Raw genomic sequence first — 18,772 nt, forward strand, 5'->3', positions numbered from 1 at the left:
ATTTAAAGACTATTATCAAAATCCCTCCTGAATCTTCTCTTCTCCAAACTAAACAATCCTAGTTCTTTCAGCTTTTCCTCATAAGTCTTATTTCCCAGGCCCCTAATCATTTTTGTTGCTCTGTGCTGGATTCTTTGCAACCTGTCCACACCTTCCTTGAAGTGTGGGGCCCAAAACTGGACAGGGCTTAGGACCCCCAGTATCTGGCCATCTGGAAAGTTATTTTCAATGTCATGCTGTGTGCTGTTTTCCACACTGAGAAGAGGAGCTGCTGGCAAATTCAGATCTTTCACTCTAGGACAACAGAGAGCTGGCTGAAAACCAGGATGTGTGTATAGGGGAGTTTATTTCTGCTTCCTTTTTTCTGGATGGCTGGTGGTAACAAGAAGACTGGAAAGAGCTTACTGTGAGAGCTGAGCATAGCAACTCAATGCCACAGTCAATCCCCCCCGCAACCTGTGTCTCCTTTAGCTGCTACGTAGGCTTCTGCAATATAAAGATTTGTTGCTAATATGTCACCTGTAACAGACTGTGCAGCTTCTGCTGCTCAGCTAAGAGCCTTCCCACTCAGCCCAGTGTAGATCTCTCTGCTCAAAATGGAACAAGATGATTTCCAAAACGTCCCTTCTGCTTTCGTGGGCAGCTGTCCAAGCCTGTGCCTTTCAGCCAGCCAGGTTGTTACCTTCTCTTGCTAACACTAAACTGAGCGCTCCCCACCCCACAATATTTGTCCATCTGGAAGGGCATCTTTGGTTTCTTGCTGTGTACTTTTTCACGTGCTGGACCAAGGAGTTCCTTGCAAGCAGGTGCAGGCATTAGGTGCTGTCCTGCACTGTTCCCCTTGTTGTTGTGCTGCTGGCATGACATGGCAAGGCTATTAACAAAAATCCTGTACCATTCAGTCTTTAGAGAGAGCAGACTACAGCCATATATGATCAGGACCTCTTTTGCAAGCTTAGAAACAAAATTAAGGGACAGTTACAAAGTCCTTAATGACTGTACTTTTTGTACACCAACGCAAGGTGTAGTTACGTTTCCAAAAGAGACTCCATTCCTTCTTAAGGAGGTAAGGTATTATTACCTATGTCAGATAAAGAAACAAGAGATGGGTTTTTAGAACCCAACCTTTTATTAATTATACCCCAAAGCATAAGAATATGCATTTGTCTCTCTGTCTGTTTAGCTACCAGCAGCAGCACAATACAGATTTTCACCTATACCTAGAGACCTACTAAAATTGTGATTTCACAGATTTTGTGAAATCCAGCATTGCCTGTGAAATCTCCAATGGGAGGTAAAAAAAAATAAAACTTACTCAAAATAAAATACTGGCTCCCCAGAGAGACCCAGCAGCCCTTAAGGTACTATGGCAATTTGCTGGGGGGGGGGGAATGGTTACTTGAAGAGCTGCCGACAATATTGATGATTCCCCCTGCCCCTAATTACTGATTGGCTGCAAGTGCTGCCTGTTTTGTGGCCCTGCACGTCTCCACCAATTGGTGACAAGGGTCAGGGTGACACGGTGGACAGTGCTTGCAGCCAGTCAGCGCTAAGGGGTGGGGCCAATGCCAATCCTACCATATTAGGCCACCAAACAAACTCAAAGTAGGGTGGCAGTCTTCTAGCTGCCAATTAGCTGGAGTCTGTGTCCTTATGAAAAGTACAGTTCTGGGCAAGAGGACTGATCTCTTTCCCTCACCATTTGGGAATGTTACTGGCTGCTGTGTTCTGACCAGGCTAGTGCTAATGTTAGCAAAGGTTTACTCTAAAGCAGGCGTTGGAGCCTGCTTTAGCCATGCTTCTGCAGCTTTGCATAAGTCCTGTGAAAATGGACAAGGCTGACAACCGCTTAACAAAGATGCATAACTATTTCAATAGGATTCTAGCTGACTACATACAACTCAGTTCTTATCAAAAGGCAAAACATCGGTTCTTACTTTTAGCTGCTATTAAGCACTTTCTCAAAGAGCAGTTATTCATATTTGGCCTAGCTTAGTAAGTTGTCTTGATAAAGAGATTCTTATTTTACTACTAAGGCTACTGCTTATGACTTAAATGCAAGCATATTGATTATTGATTGTATACCAGCTGAAGTACTTATTATTCATGACTCAGGATTTTGCTAGGTTTGTACTCTGCACTTGTCAGCGTGGTCCGTCAGTCACTGACTATGTCTACAGCCTACAAGGCTGCTCTGCTGCCTTGAGTTTGTTCCATGACCTGATATGGTAGAATGGGCAGCACTGTCCGTCAGACCGGGGTAGTTGTTCTCCCCTGTCTACAAGCTGGGGCAGAAATACCAAGTAGGCAAAACCCAGACAGAAATGCTTTATGTCTCTATATTGGAGCCATGCCCTAATCAATAAATAGACTTCTGATGGTGGGGCATTTGGAAGGCAGAGTAATTGCCGAGTGTGGTATGAGTTGCTGATCCTCTTCCAGAGACTCTGGTGGCCTTGTGCTTATATGATACTTCTGTTTGTCTGCTAAATAATTGAGCAACTGTTGTATCAAGTATCCATCAGTGTGAGCTAATGGGAGTTGCCTTGGCAGGTGCAACATCTTGTGTAATAATGACACTGGAGAGAGCCAGCACAGGATGAGATCAGGCCTCCTGTTGGTATATACTTGAATTGCTTGTGGCTGGGTGCTCACCCCAGGAGCTGACTTTGGGAAAGCTTGCTTTCTCTTTCCAGGGGATTCCTGTGTCTGCATCTGGTCTCTTGCCCCAGTGCAGCAGGACATTGGGCACAGCATTCCTTGCACAAGTCCCCTGGGGGAATAAAACCTTGTCACCCAGGTGGCCCAGACAGAATTGGGGGTGGTTTTGTTCCTGGTATGAGGGAGGAAGCCCACACACTTGCTTCATTGGCACTGCAGTAGGAATCCCTGAAGTATGAACAAACTGATCCTCTCGTCCTCCCAGGCAGAATTGTTGTTGGGCCTAGAGCTACTGAATGAACCTAGAAACTGTTCCAGCCACAACTTTTAGATTTGGTAGAATAGTGGTCTGGGCGCAAGCAGTGACATGGGGATGCCTAGTGCCCCATGAAGAATTTTGTGGGTGCTTTATAGACTGCAGCACATGCCCCAGCCCCTGGGTAAGCTGTGGCCTGGCAGACTGCAGGTGACTATGTAGCTGGGTGCTGTCCCCTCTCTCCCCCAGCCTTTGCTCAAGTTGATAGCATGTGGTCTACTCTATTGGAAACTCTTCTGTGATTGCATCTCTATTTGCCTCATGGCAGGGAGCACAGGGGACTTTGGTGTTATATGAGCCACTTTCAGCAGTTTTTCTGTCAGTTTAGCCTGCTTCAGAGCAGGCTAGGAAGACTTGTGAGAGATCTGGAGAAACAATTTGGGAAGAAGTTTAGAGATGACCCTGCTGTACCTATTCTTAGCTGTTCAGACTCTTTTGTGGGACTTCCCACCACAGCTCATCTGGAGAGAGGGAGAGTGTTTTGTTGGGCATACTTCCCACCTGCTTTTAGGTTGTGTTTCTCTAACCTCCAGTTGTCTACCTTTTGTACAGGCCCTTGTGTTTCTTCCACAGACAAAGGGTTGGCTTCCTTTTGGAAAGTGACTGCTGTCTTGGTCATGGCTTCCCCCATAATGGCTCTTTGTGGCCTGTTGGCCCAGCTCCTTAAATGTGAGACCTTGGCAGAGTCAGTTGGCGCAGTTAGGAGTGTGAGGGGGCTAGTGTGACTGTACTGGTACCAGCTGTGGAAACCCTTCCCCTCTCACTTCCTGTAGCGGATCCGCCAGCCCAACTGACAGCCAACTACAGAATAAAACTAGGAGATTTCAACACAGGGGTTGAAGAGGCAAGAGGGCAGGTGCTGAGGCAGGGGACTTGAAGGCAGGTGCCCAGCAGAGGAGATGTGAAAGTCTGATTCCAGCAGGATGGAGTGCTGGGAGCGTACCACTGCTGTTTCTAGTGCATGTGACAATTTGGTTTTCCTGGCAGGAGGCTCTGAGCAGGATAATTGGATGCTGACAGACTGTAAGGATAAGTCATGTCAAGCAAAGAGACCATTCTGTCACTAGGCCTCTGTAGATGTGCTCTGAACAGATGACTGCCTCTGCTAAGCTGATCAGCTCACCACAAACTCTTGCCATGCAGTAAAGTGTGTGGAGAGCAAGTAAAGTGCAGACATTTCATTGAGGGAGAACTTGTCCTGTTTCATATCCAAAGGCCAGCTCTCAGGAGATAGCTTCCTGCTTACTTATAGAGGTTTTTTAAAACTATGTGCATGGCAGGCCTGCTGGGCCAGGTTGGAACGGAGGTAACTTCAGTGGAAGTGTATGGAGAATAGTAGATAAGCTGCAGTTTACTACTCCTGTGAGTGGCTAAGGCTCTAGGAAAAGTAGGTCTGCTTAATTGCATTTTCTGCAGCTTAGCACATAATGCAGTGGGGCTGCTATATAATGGCAGTGCTTTTATGTCAGAGAGCAGCATGCAGCTGGGTGCACCCCTCTTTGGCATTTCCTGAGTTTGTTGTACTTAATACTTGAACACACTGCAGCTGTCTGTGGAATAACTGAGTATTAGCAGTTTAGGAAAAGGTTGTGATCTTCTGCATTGTGGAGGAAGCCTGTGAAAATGAGTGTTGCTTGATTCCTAGTGCACATGAGACTGAATCTGTTGGGGGGAACTATGTTAGTTTAGTGGAGAGAGGCAAATGTAGGTGTTTTTAATATAGGTGACTTGTATAGGCAGAGGGTAAGTGTGCAGACACTAACTCTGAGCTAATTTTGTGTAACTGGGCTGGTTGAGCTCTGAAGGCCTTGGAAAAGGAATCGTTCAGGGCCTGACTCTCCAAACTATGCATGTGCTCTGACTGGTGAGTCCTAGTGGTAGGAGCAGTGATCAAAGCTGAACTGCCAGGCTTGCATTCTGCTGGCAGAGGCAGAACCTTGCTTGTGCTCAGGGCTAGTTTAATCTTGTTTGCTCAATACTTGTGATGTTGTAAGCAATGTAGCCCTGGCATGCACCCAGAAAACAGCAGACAAGAACACAGCCTTTAGTGTTCTGTATTCAGTCCTAGCAGCAACCAGTGAATGTGGCTCTCCATACTCTCCCTGCACTTTTCCAGACATTACTAGTGGCTCCTGTTCTGAACAGCGGAGCAGGGAGTTCAGTTATAATCAAGATTCCTTGCTAGCCAAGTTCTGTGATGCCTGCATCCAAAACCTGCCATGCTGCTTCCAGCCACCTGATCAGTGCCCTTATCTGAGATGTGCTGCCTGGTGCTTTGAATATAGGTGACTTGTGAAGGCAGAGGGTAGAATTGGGAATTTAAGCAAGCAGTGTTTTTCCTCCAGGGCTAACCCTTTACCCCTCTCCAAAGACATTGGTCATAGAGTAGGGCTTCACCCTAACCTAGATAAAAACCTTTCTTATGGTTTCTAGCTGGAGCAATAGTGCTTAGTGCTGACCCATTAGCTTAAGTTTACAGCTAAATGAGAAGCCCAGAACTTGGCAGCCATCCTGGACTACTGGTGCCAGTATTTGCTGAGAAGATGATGCATTCCTAAGGGACCTTCATTAAATTTTCAAAGTCCTGTTTGTCAAAGAGTCTGTGTCCAGGGTTGTGGTTTTCTTTGCTAATATGATCCCTGAAAAAAGATCTGAAAGACTTTACTGAGCGTTTGTGCTTTTGAATTGTTCTCTTCTTCTGCAGTGGCTTGAGAGGCAGTGCAATGCAAGGTTAAGTCCTGTAGATCCTGCTAACATTTGGTCTTCCAGTTGGCTGGAATGGCAGCAGCCACAGCACTGTTTTTTCATGTGTATGCAGCTGATCAAGCCTGGAAGGGATGCCCAATTTTAGCCTGGAATAGGTGGGCAGTAGTGATCAGCCCCACTCCCTTGTTAAAGAGGGATTGCCAGCTGTGACTCATCTTTCCAGGCAGTAACTGGGGCTAGTGTGTCCCTCTGTGGTTTTTCCTCCTAGGCCAGTGGTGCTTAACATCCAGCCTCTGGGCCAGATCTAGCCCACAGGGCCATGTCATCCAGCCCATGGAGAGCCCTGTAAGCCAGATAATGTGATCCCAAGTGCTGGGTTGTGCCAACATGCAGGGTTGCTTTGCAACCAGATCTGATGTGGCTGACATGTTGGGTCACACCCACAGGCTGAACCCATGTACCCAGCCCCATACTGGATCTGGCCTATGGACTGGCCCTGTGCCACTCATCCAGTTCATGGGGGGGCTTTGTGATGATAATGCTTACAGCTGGACTAGAATGATGTTGGTGCTCACCTCAGCTAACAGTTGCCTTCCCCAGCAGACCAGGATCCCTGAGGCAGCTTAATGCAAGGAGTCCCACTCCTGTTAGAAATGGGACAGGTAAGAAATCCTCTAGATCAGAGGTGTGCAACCTCCAGCCTGTGCAACAGATCCAGCCCCTAGTGTCCTGTCATCTGGCCCATGGGGTCCCCAGGAATCTATGGGGAGCCTGGCAGGCCATGGCACTGTGTACTGGAAGGAACATGCAAGGTGGCACAGGGCTGGGTGAAGGCAACGTGGGGTTCATTCCAGCCTGTGGACCAGCCTTGCATCACTCTTTTGGCCTGTGTGGTCAAAAGGTAAGTACCACAGCTCTAGAGACACACCCAGCACTGTGCCATCAGCACGTTGCCTTATGTTGAGCACAGCTGCTGGTCTGAAAGGCTAAAGAGGACACAGAATAGTGAACTGAGGGGCTTGGACAGATGGATGGCCTGGAGCGGGGTGTGTAACTGAAGCAATCATAAACTGCTTTGTTTCCTGTATGAAGAGAAGGCCTGACCTGCTTGACTTCATAGGTGACTGGGGTGGCAAGACGGGTGATTTTGCCACTGGGGAGAGGGAGGCAGTGTTCCTTCTTTGTTGCTAATTTAACGTGAATGCCTGATAAAAATCTGAGAAGAGAGCTCTCGTCTTACCGTCCATTCATAGATCAAAAACTCCATGCAATGCCCTGGTAAGATGTGAGCCTGGGTCAAGCTGTCTGTTGCTGGCTTATTGTTTAGCCACTCTAAATATTAGGGAGAGTACCAGGTTCGGAGCTAACCCCAGCAATGAGCAGTGAGGAAGCAGTCCAGTAGAGGCTACCTCTAGGTGAATGCTTCCCAGAGCTTTTGTGGCTTCTCCCCTAGCATCTTATTTCCCGAGTGCCCGAGCTCTGAAGGCTGCTATCTGTACTCTGGCTCCAGCGACCCTGCCTAAGGAGTTTTCCCTCTATTTAATTAGGTTTGGAAGCCCTATGTGGTGCAGCCATTCACCTACTGAAGCACCCAGCTTTCTACCACTGTTTTTTGTTGCACTGCATGCAGGAAGCTTGTGATTTAAGGCATTGGCCCAGGAGTCTGGAGCCTGTGTTTTATTTCTGGGTCAGCTATAAATTCACTGTGGCCTTGACCAAGTCACAGCACACATCCCTGTTTCAGTAGCTGTCTGGCATAAGAGGTCAGTTCTCCCCAGCTCCTGGCAGGGCTGAGAGGCAGTTTATGTTACTGAAGTAGATGGGGTGCTATGCTCCATGTTTAAAAGTATAAGTTACTAGCAGGAAACTGAAGCCATGAAGGCAGTCCTGTAAGTGTCTCCTAAAAGCACGGGGATGACTGGAGTCAGGGGTGCGTTGAAACAACCAGCTGTCCCCTTAAATAGGGTGCATCTGGAGGTACAGTGAAGGGACAGCTTTGTGACCCCAGCAACAACAACAGGGTGCCAACTCCACTCCAAGAGCAGATGGCAGTGTACCTCCTTAGAGTGCTGTGTCCCCTAGCCTTTCTGTACTGTGCAGTGGTGGTTGCTAGCATCTCTTCATGGACTACTGCTGTAGCCCAGGGTGATCGTGGTCAACCATCAGATATCAGCAGTGCCTGTTCAGGTGCCAGTCCACAATTAGGAACCACTTACTTTGATGCAGAGCTGTGCTGGCCTAAGGGCTAATTGCCAGTTAGGGTGGAAAGGTGTGTATGGGCCCTTTGGGAAATGGACTCTCTGCCTAGCCCAACTTCATGTGGAAGTATTTTTCAGGAAGCCCTTTGCATTGCTATAGCTAGGTGTGAAGGAACCTGCACAATGAAATGCATGCCTGTCTTCCAGTCTGGGAATTGAGCCTTACTCTGTGCAATTCCTGCACTGGCTTGTAAGTTCTCCTTCACTGTGTGCAGCAGAAATGAGTTGTCAGGGCTGCTCCTGAGATACTCTGTACCACTTGCTTGTGTTCAGCCATTGTTCTTGCTGCAACAGAGCCCTGGGGCTTGTTGCTGTTACTAGTGAGAAGGCTAGAACTGGGAGCCTCTGGCAGCACAGCAAATGTCTCTAGGTTCTTTTGTGTTTTCTCCCTAGCATCAAAAACAGATGTTTGCGGTGTGTTTGGACAAGCCTATCGGGCAGAGGTAGCAGGCTGCTAATGTGAACAGATAGGGGCCCCCACAGCTCACCAGAACTTCCTAAGTGGCTCTGCTCCATGCTGGGCTGGATAGTTGGGATGGGCTGCGGGTGGGGACCTGCATCTGGGAGCGGGATAGGTAGGCGGGGCCTGGGCTGGGATTGTGGGGCAGTGACAGCGCAGGGCCAGGGTTGGGGAAGAGCCCTGGTCCGCTCCTCACACACACCTGCGATGGGTATCAATTCTGTGGGCAGCGCCGTGTGGGGAATGGATCGTGGCTCTGCCCTGGGCCCTGGCCCCATGCTGTCACTGCCCTAGGATCCCAGAGTCTCCATGGAGACTTGCTCAGGCAGGGTACGTGGCCAGGCAAATGGGGTGGGGCCACAGGCGGGCAGGGAGCTGCATCCAGAAGTGGAATGGGGGTGAGGCCAGGTCTGGGATCTTGGGGAGTGACAGCATGTGGCCAGGAACCAGGGCAGAGCCGCAATCTGCTCCCAGCATGCCCCTGCCCACAGAACCAGTGCCCGTCACAGAGACATGCAGGCAATGGATTGTGGCTCTGCCCCAGGCCCTGGTCCCGCACTGTCACCATCCTGCCCTGTGATCCCAGCCCCAACCACCCATACCACTCCTTGCCCTCCTGCGGCCCCATCCTATCTGTCTGGCTCTGCACCTTGCCCCACATGGGTCCCATCCCCAGCACTGGGTACAGAACAGACAGGCCAGAACTCCTGGCCAGCAGGGCTAGGTCCAGCAGTGGCAGCCAGAAGGAGCCACTGCTGCTGGGAAGTGAGTCTGGGCATCATGCTGCCCCAGCCCTGCTGCTTGCCCGGGGTGGCGAGACTGGCAGCATGCGCCATGGCCTGGGCTGCCCACTGGGCTGAGTGGGGCTAAGGGACCTGCCGCAGGCCAGACAAAATTCCTTGGTGGGCCAGATGTGGTCCATAGGCTGTATTTTGCCCACCCCTGAGCAAGGGTATTATGGTCGTTTGCTAGTAGCAGGACTAGACAGATGAACCCTTGTGTCCTGCCAAGCTCTGGGGTGTGGTAGATGGGTAAACTCAATCTTCCTCTTTGCTACCTTGGTACAAAGGTGACCTTTCTTTGTATTAAGACCAGCTCCAACTGCTACCTGTGAGGTCTGTGTCTTTCTGGGAGTGAACTGCTACATCAACCATGGGGTGCTGTCTCCTTGGGGGAGGGGGATAGTGAGCAGGTGGACAGGGTCTGCTCATCTGCCCCCAGCTCCTGTTATCTACCTCTGCAAGCCCTGGCAATTTGCAGCTCAGGAAGAAACACCCTGGCTATCTGGGGCATAGCTAGCAACATATGCATAGCAGCCTAGACTTGGCATGAGCAGGCTGCCAGAGTAGTCATCCAGTTTTCTAGGTGGGTTTTTTGCTGATACAGTACCGATTTCCATGCAGAACCTGACCTATGTTTGCTTGTTTGCACCTAGCTTGGGTATGTCCATACAAACTGTAGTAGGACCCTACCTGTGTGTGAAATGGTTGGATTTGTGGAGGTTGCTCCTTGGGAGAAGGTTGGAAAGGTACCTGCTTGCTTTGATGTTATCTGGTTGGATGGTGGAGTAAGCAGTGGCTCTGGCTGTGTACTTCTGCATCTTTGGCATTTGAGGTCTGCTAATGTGTACCATGCTGTGCAAGGAGCCAGCATGGTATAGCCACAACTCCAACTCTGTTATCAGGGATCTCGCATAGGTATGTCCTTAGGTGTGTGTCTCCAGTACACGTGGGGCTAGAAAATACTGGGAAAGGAACTCATACCTCCTTGCTGCCAGGTAAATATTAAGGTAATGGGAAATTAGGACTGGAAGGGACCTTATGGGGTCATCAAGCCCAACCACCTTTTCAAGGCAGTCATCCCTGACTAAACCATCCCAGCCAATTGCCTGTCCAGCTGCTCTTGAAAACTTCCAGGGATGGAGATTCCAGTTTTTCTAGGTAGCCTGTTCCAACGTTTGACCACACACACAGTCAGAAAATTCCTACTAACCCCCAATCCAAATTTCCCCTGCTGAAGCTTGAAGCCATCGCTCCTAGTCCTGTCCCCTACAGCCACAGAGAAAAGTTTATCATCATCCTCCTCTCTGTAATCACCTTTCAGTTATTTAAAGACTTATCAAATCCCTCCTCCATCTTCTCTTCATCAGACTAAATAGCCCTAGCTCTTTCAGCCTTTCCTCATAAGCCTTGCTTCCCAAGCCCGTAATCATTTTTGTTACTCTGCACTCCCTCTTGGACTTCCTGAACATAGCACAGCAAATCTGTATCCTGTGTGCCCACTCTATTCTTGTCTCTCTTATAGAGCAAGATTTGCCTCTCCACAGGGCAGTACAAGCCCAGAAAAAAGTGGCTCAGAGCTTAGAGGTGTGGCTTTCCTGGCCTGAGCCCATTGTGTAGTTACTGGCCAGTGCAGCCAGTTTCTTGCTGCAGAGAAAGGTTGCATTTCTGAACCTCTCAAATGAATTTCCTGCTCTCAACTCTGTTCTTCTTGAGCTGGAGAAGTGCCTCTCTCCCCTAACAGAGAGCCTGCTGTGTGGTGCTGTGTTGTGGTTACCCAATAGTTTATGGCATTGCTGCTGCTGATGTGACCAGCGTAAGTGCTGGTGGGTGGCTAGTTGGGAAAGGCCATGCATGTTCAGCTGCCTGCAGGTGCTTCACCCTGCTGAGGTGTGCGAGCGCTGCAGAGAAGTCTAAAACTTAGCAGGGGTTGCGACTTATTGACAGGTGCTTGTTTCGAGAAAAGTCAGGGGAGCAGGACCAATGACAGACCTCTCTATTAATACAATTTCAGCCACCCCCAGGTTAGCAATTGGCAGGGTCAAAGGCTTCCAGAATGATACTAAGCCCAGTGATTGAGATACTGGTTAGCTGGACCCAAGTGCTAACACAGAGGGCATCCTCTGCTTGGTGGGTGATCTCCAACCACTGGGTGAGCAAGTTGATGAGCAAAAAAATGTTTGACGTTGACATGGCATGTGTGCAGGACTGGAGAAGAGGAGCAAGGTATGCATGTTGGATTCTTCCGAGGCTGAAGGCAGATTGCTGGAGACGGAGGCCACTGACAGATTTGGCATGGGAATGTGCTTTACCGGAAGAGGAACCGCTTCAGTTTGACCCAACTCTCCAGTGTCTATATAGATCACGCGCTTCATCAGCTTTTTGGCATTTTATCTAATAGCCAATTGAATCGGCCATTAGATAGAAGCACCAAAAAGCCCTGCTGAAGCACACAATCTACACAGATGCTGGGTGAGCTGAGTCAAACTGAGGCGGTTCCTCTTCTAGGCATGTGCTGCGCTCAGTGCAGGAGCACACTAAGCTGAAAGTAAAATGCTGTTTTGGGGGTTTTTCCCATGTCTGTCAGTGGCCCGAAGAAGGATTGCTGGAGTAGGAAGAAGTGTGTGTTCCCACTGTTTGCCAGAGTCCATGTTGTCCACCATGCAGAGCAGGACATTGCATCTCCAGTCTCTCCTCATCCCTCCTGTTAGTTCTAAATACCCTTCCGTTCCCAGGGTCTTGCAAGTGCTGACAGGAGCTTCAGCCAGAGCCACCTCACTCGTCTGCTACATTGGCTCTGTCTCCACATTAGAATCAAGCTGCCCTTCATGTAATGCTGTAGAGCAGTGGTTACCAACCAGTGGATCTCGATCCACCGTGAGATCTCAGAGCCTTTTGCGGTAGATATCAGAGCCTCTTGGAGTCGATCTGAGACTGGGGTGGGGGGCTGAGTGCCCGCGTGCACGCATGCATGCATGCACCCCAGCCCAGCCCAGCAGGTCAGTCCGTGGGGGAGGGAAGGGGCAGGGGCTAGATCAAGGCCCCGTGGTGTGGGACAGTGCCACAGAGACAGGAGCAGGGGTAAGTTGAGTAGGGCCCCAGCTGGGTGGAACTAACCTGCTGGGGAGGCGTGCCCCCAAATAATATTTTTCTCCCTCTGCCTTGATCTGCCTCCTCCTTCCCTCCCCACTGACTTACCTGCTGGGCAGGGGTTGGCAGCGGCACACGGTAGATCTTGGGTTGCTTTTAAATGCCAAAGGTGATCTACTTAAAAAGGTTGGAAACCACTGCTGTAGGGCACACGCCAGAGTTAGCTGGGAGGCCTCTGCTCTTTTGCAAACTGTGCCTGACTATGGAGTCTCTTGGCAGGGGCATTCAGCTTCGCAGACAGCTTGTGCCATTACATGCAGCATCTGAACAGTGCTCTGCAGACCTTAATTAGGAAAAGACTGCTTCCTACTCTGGATCAACCCTCTTGTATTGTTTTCCTGCCCCTCATCCTACTACTTTGGAGCTCTGTCCTGCTGGTTATATGTCCTAACATGGTGCTCTTACAGGATGCTAAGTGTCTAATAGTTCTAGCTTTGCAAATTTCAATCCCAGTCACTGAAGTACTCCTCTTTCATTGTGACCTTAATGTAGACATTGAGCCAAATACTGAGGTGGTTGCAAGGAGTCGGTGACCTCACCTGTGCTGGGGTCAACACAAACATAAAGTTCCTCCAATGTATTCCTGTTCCATAGGGCAGCAGAGAGGAGGGAGGGGAGAGGGTTTCTTGAAAATAGCATTTGAGAACAGACTGGACAGGCACTGCCCTATGTCCCATACAAGGGCAGAGAAACACACAGACAAACTTGAGTTTAGAAAAGAAAATATTTTTTTAATCCAAAGGTAACAAGAGAATTCATGGCGGATGGGAATGGATTAGTCACAATTATCAGTACACTTATTAGATTACTGCTGAAAGAGCCAGCTCCCCAGTGTGCTCTAGCAGCAGATCTGCCCTTCTCAAGGAGAAGCAGGCAAGAGAGATGGCACACTTAGGAACTGATGGTCCTCAGTTGCTTGGGGAAACTCTCAGCAATGTGAGTTTGGGTCATAATTGTTGTGCTATGCACAGCTATCGAATACATTCCTGAAATATACTACTTGCAGGCTACTTGTGTGTATTGGAGGAGAAAATAAGGTATTGTTTACCTAGCCAAATGACTTTGTCTAATGACATCTCCCTTACAAACACACAGATGGGAGGCATTACTTACCTAAACGTGTGTATACCTGCTTAAAGGGGATAACAGTGAGCTAATTTATTCACAGTAGACATCATCACCATACGCCCAGGAGAGAATCATCCTTACTCTCCACAGGAGCCCTAGCTTCCCATGCACAAGACTGCATCACTTCAGCTGTTGGGAATGGATCTTGCTGCTCTCACAGCTCTCTCACTCCCTCCCCCTGCCCTCCCAGGTAACAAGCCAACATCGTTTGTGCTGTCCAGAGGTAGCAGAATTTTAGCACAGCAGTGTGGATACCTACTGCTGGGGACAAATGTATCTAGGAAAGAAGCCCAGTGGGCTGGGCCAAATGAATGACATGCATGGCTTTGTAATTAAAGCTGTTTGTTAACATATTTTAAGCACTAGGATCTAGAGGATAGTTTCTGGCACTTATCCTACTGTCCGTGCACATGCAAAGGGCAGGTTTGTCTTTCTCGAGGAGAGTGCTTTTCCAGCAGTGTGTAGTCCAGTAAGTCCCGGGGTCAGCCAAGAATAGATGGTTCTTTCATGTTTTTCTATGCCCAATATTAGAGGGAAAAACAGGCTGTGCAGGGAAAAGGAAGAGGATTAGGGTTGAATCAGGTGGAAGAGTTGGCTAGTTAATGTCATTGCTGCAGTTCTCTGTAGCAGTAAATTTATAGGGCTACTAGCTACCTGGCATGTTAACCTCCTGAAAGTCAGTTTCAGTGCTAGCCAGAAAAGGCAGGAGTTCCCTGACTGGTTTCTCTCGACATATTAATGGCCACTGGAAGAAATTATCTCTGTTCCATTGCCAGAAATTTAGTGGAGCACAGGATACTTTTTACTGTCATGTGTGTCTGTCACAGAACAGGCTGCAGTCAGCTGAGATTCTTCAAAATGCATTTAATCAAATAAAAGCTAGATCTGTACTGAAAATGACTTGGTCCAGTTCAAACAGTGATTTGAGGCATGGGCCATTAGACTGCAGTCACAGATTGAGCAGATCTCAGATCACCATTGGCCTTCTGTTTAAGAATGTGGTGATTCTTAGATGTAGCTGGAGATTGAAAATACACCACAGTCCATCCTTGGATAATAACTGAAGAAAGCTGGGCTCTTTTGGGTGGCAGACCCCACCACTACACCATGCCCCTTCTGCTTGTAGTGGGGACCACTACTGATGCCCCAGATTTCCATATCCTGCAAAACTGTCCCCCATCTCTGCTTCCAGGCCTCCTACCACCTATGACTAGGGACATACTGAAATCACGATACCATAGATTTTGCAGATTTTGCAAAATCTGGCATTGCCCATGGAGGTGGGCAATGCATGCGAAATCTGCAGGGGGAAAAATAAAGAATATTTACGAAAAGTAAGGGGAGGGGGGACTGCCCATCAAAGGGCTGCTAGCATGATGGCTGCCACTGTCCCCCCCCCCCCCCTTCCCAGTGATTGGCTGTGAAGGCTGCCTGTTATGTGGCCCTGCCCCCTCCACCAATCAGCAGCAAGGGGGTGGGGGGATAGAGTTGTATGATGGATAGCCCTCACAGCCCAGCAGTGGCAAGGGGCAGGGCCATTAGGAACCCTCAGCCAATCAGAAGTGTTGGGGGAGCCACTGCACTCTACCTGTGAAGTGGCTGCTGGGTCCTGCAGTCTGCCTGTCAAATCGGTGGGCAGCGGCATCCAATCCAGTAGGTCCCTTCCTATGACATGATGGGGGTGTCCGAGAAGATAGAACCAATGGATTCAGAGTCTGACTTGAGCTGCAGGATTTTGGGGTTCTTGGTATCTGGGAAATCCTCGCTGACTGCCAGCTGGATCTTGCCATTTTGTACCTCCTTGATGGGCTCTAGGAACACCACGTGCTTGTGGGTGCTGATCTTGCGGCTGGGTCCCTCTGTGGCTGGTGGTGTGGTGCTCAGAATCGAGGACTGGGCACTGCATTCCTGGGGAGGACTCAGGGTAGCAGACCTTTTGCAGCATCTGAAGCAGCAGCATGGAGTGAGGTACAGGTACATGAAAACTAGCACCAGGCTGACTACACACCCCAGGAGGGTTGTGAGGCCTGTATTGAAGGATTCCCCATCCAGCTTAGGGTAGTGAACTGTTACATTGACCTCATGGGTTTTGTTGAGGTTGTAGTACTTGCTTATAGCTATGCATATATACACCCCAGAATGCCATGGCTTGGCTGCTGTGATCTTTAAACTTCCATTGTGGTAAACTTCAAGGGTACGATTACTGTTCCCAGGGTGTGTGATGGGTTCATGGTGAGGTGAGATCCACATGTAGGTGGCAGAGGGGTCATGCACACTTGTGTTACAGTCCATCAGCAGGGGCTTTTCCACGAGCACTCTGAGATTCACCTCTGGTGCACCAAGATATCCTTTTCTCAAGGAACAGTTCTCAAAAATTATGTTGTACTTGAGGAATCTGACTAAGGACCGGGCCACATTGTCAAAGGCCCTGCATGTATGCTCCTCGAGGAAGTCCTGCACGGAGCTGAAGCCTCGCTGCTTCCATTGCTGGAACATCTGATAGAGTGCACAGTCGCACTTCACTGGGTTGTTGTGGAGATACAAGCCATTTTTAATGGACACAGGCAAGGCCATAATCTCATCAATGGGAATGCTGCTCAGATTATTGGAGGAGAGGTCCAGTGTCCTGAGTTTGGGGTGACTGAATCCTTGCATGGATTGAAAGGGGAACTTGGTTAAGTTGTTCCAGCTCAAGTAGAGCTTCTGCAAGCTGCTTAGCCTGGCAAAGGCTTTTTCATCTACCTGTATGATCCAGTTGTCATAAATTAGAAGCTCTTCCAGGTTTACCAACACATCAAAGTAATATCTCTCCACAGCATGCAGGTAATTGGAGGATATGTCCAGGTGTCTCAAGTAAGTGGCATTGTGGAAGGTCTTTGGAAAAAGGTCTTTAATCTGGTTGTGACTGATGCGGAGGGCCTGGAGCCGTGGCAGGGAAGCCAGCCAGTGATCATGAAGCTGGAAGAGGACATTGTGGCTGAGATCCAAGGTGGTTGCTGTGGGAGGCAGCGTTAGAGGTACCTGCTGGAGATTCTGCCTAGTACAGCTCAAGAGATCGGAGGTGCAGATGCAGACACTGGGGCATCTAGGGGGTGGGGGTGAAATATTTATCATGATGCCTTGAACACACAGTTCTAAGACCATCAGCAGCTTTCCTAGATGTTTCCAGAGAGAATACCGTGTAGTCATTGTGTGAGAGAAGGAACCTCCCTATGCATCCGGTACTTCGGAGTTTGGCTATCACTGAGCTAAGAGAAGGGCAAAAGGAGTCTTTCTATTCAGTATTAGAAGGACTGATCGCTCAGCATCACTCCCTGCTAGGTGCCAAGTACCCACTGCTAGTAGCAAGGCATTTTCAGAAGCTGCTGCATGCCAAGCAGAATCTGTAAGTTAGTTCAGGATAATCAGGCAGGAAACAAATCCTAGCAGAGGGTCTGAGGTTTGGAAAGAGTTAAAAGAAAAACAGCTCTGTCTATCTTTTCAGTGACTTAAGCAGTACTGTACTGTACCTGAGATCCAGTTGTTCCTGTGACTCCTGGCAATAGTGTGCAGAGTGGCAGACGCATTCTGGTGTCTGGCATCAGTGTAGTTCTGGCATGTCTGTTTCTCTGAAGTGAGATCCAGACAGTAGTTTGAAGACTGTGCTCCTGCTCTCTGAAGATAGCATCTGACTCCTGCTTCTGAGTGCTGGGTGTACTTGTAGCCCACAAAGTGCTCAGCTCATGACTACGACAGTACCATTCCAATGCATCAGTCCCAGAGGAAGCTCCAGGTAGTAGCCCAACTCTAGTACTCTGTAGTCTAAGCACAGAGAAGTGAGAGAGGGTCAGCGATGGCCAAAGGGAAGGTTTTGCCTTTGCAGTGTCATTTCCAGAGTGCAGCAAACGGACCCATTCCTTCACCCATGTCTCATCTCCCAGTGCGCTTGTGTGCAAACACTTCCCCTTTCCTCCTGCCTCTATTTACAAGCTGTCTGTGAGCACTGAAGGTGGAGCTTTGTGGGCCAGGAGCAATCTGATTGGTCCGTGGAGCAGGGAGTGGTGTACTGCTGAAGGACCCTAGAGAGGAAATTTCTGAATGGCATGTTGTTTTGTGGTTGTGCCACTAGTGGGCAGAGTGACCCCACATAGCCATGCATGGGGGACTTGGCTTCCGAGCCTTCACAGTAATTGCAGCATTCTGTTTCACCACATTTCCAAGGTGAAAGCAGAAAGAAGGCTTAGGGCAATCCTGCTGCTTCCCCTTGGGCCCTGTGGTTAGAATCCAATTGCAGCCTTTCCTGGTGAATAATGCTTGGTACGTATCAGCCTTTGTGTCAGACCTTGCCCCCAGGATTCTCTGCCCTAGAAACTTCATAGTCTAAAATGCTTGGGAGAGTACAAGGGGGCTAAGATGGGGGAAGAATTTGCCCAAAGCTCCACAGCATGACAGCTGCAAGACTGTGAACATGGACCCAGAGGTCCTGGTGCCAGGTCCATGGCTTGGCCGTTGCCCTGAGAGGGGAAGGCATCCTCTCCATTTCAGAGTTTTACAGTGACTTCCCCAAGTTGGATATAACCTATGGGGGACATTGGGTCTGTAGTTAGTTCTTTAGCCTTAGTTGCCCTCTCTTGGGAAACATAGGAGCCAGGTAGAGCTGAGGTGTGTGTATTTCCTTTGGTGTCTAGCACCAACATAGTCTCAATGTGGTGCGTGGGATTCAGCTCTTCATGCCCTTGGTTGTTCACAGGCAGCTTTGGACAGTCCTTTCTATGCTGCCAGTGCCAGGGAATGCCATACCAGGGCAGGAAAAGTTATTGGCCCAGGGCTTATGTCTGTGAAGCTGGATTTCCCTCTTTACCATTCCACATGGATGCCAGAGCAAGGGAACAGATGAGACTGTCCTTGTTCATGGCAGTGTGTCTCTCCTGCAGTGCTATTGGGGCACTCCAGAGCCACATGCAAATCCTACAGAAGCTGCTTTCCAGCCGCCCCGAGGGCTTTGTTCCTTTGAACTGGGTAGAAGGCTGGTGACTTGTTCATCTGATCAACCGCCTGTTCTCTTCCCATCAGCTACATTGATCCATCTGCCTCCATCCAGGGTGCTTTCCTTCTAGCCTTTCTGCTTTCAGTTTTATCTAGGGGTAAGGCAATGACAAGAGGGGCTTATTGTTCAGGGCTCACATTTGGCACATGAACTTGGCTGGGGCATTTTAATTTCTTGAGCTTGCATCCCACTCTGGTCAGTCACTGTGGGTCTCACTTCCTGTACTGCAGTTTCTCGCATTTGGAATTGGCGGGAGGACTTGTCTACCACCCCTGTGTGCTTCAGCCA

General features: G+C 49.2%; 2 protein-coding genes across 5 annotated transcripts in view; one reads left to right on the forward strand and one right to left on the reverse strand.

The window, feature by feature from the left end:
* Positions 1-18,772, forward strand: part of RNF123 (ring finger protein 123) — a 170,791-nt gene that overhangs the window by 140,068 nt on the left and 11,951 nt on the right. The gene's annotated exons all lie outside the window — the stretch shown is intronic.
* Positions 14,308-18,250, reverse strand: AMIGO3 (adhesion molecule with Ig like domain 3). Its single transcript, XM_019547491.1, has one exon. It carries the CDS (start codon positions 16,645-16,647, stop codon positions 15,124-15,126), a length of 1,524 nt encoding a protein of 507 aa, XP_019403036.1. The 5' UTR covers positions 16,648-18,250; the 3' UTR covers positions 14,308-15,123.

Source organism: Crocodylus porosus, unplaced genomic scaffold, assembly GCF_001723895.1.
Source record: "Crocodylus porosus isolate Cpor-Errol unplaced genomic scaffold, CroPor_comp1, whole genome shotgun sequence".
NCBI lineage: Eukaryota > Metazoa > Chordata > Crocodylia > Crocodylidae > Crocodylus > Crocodylus porosus.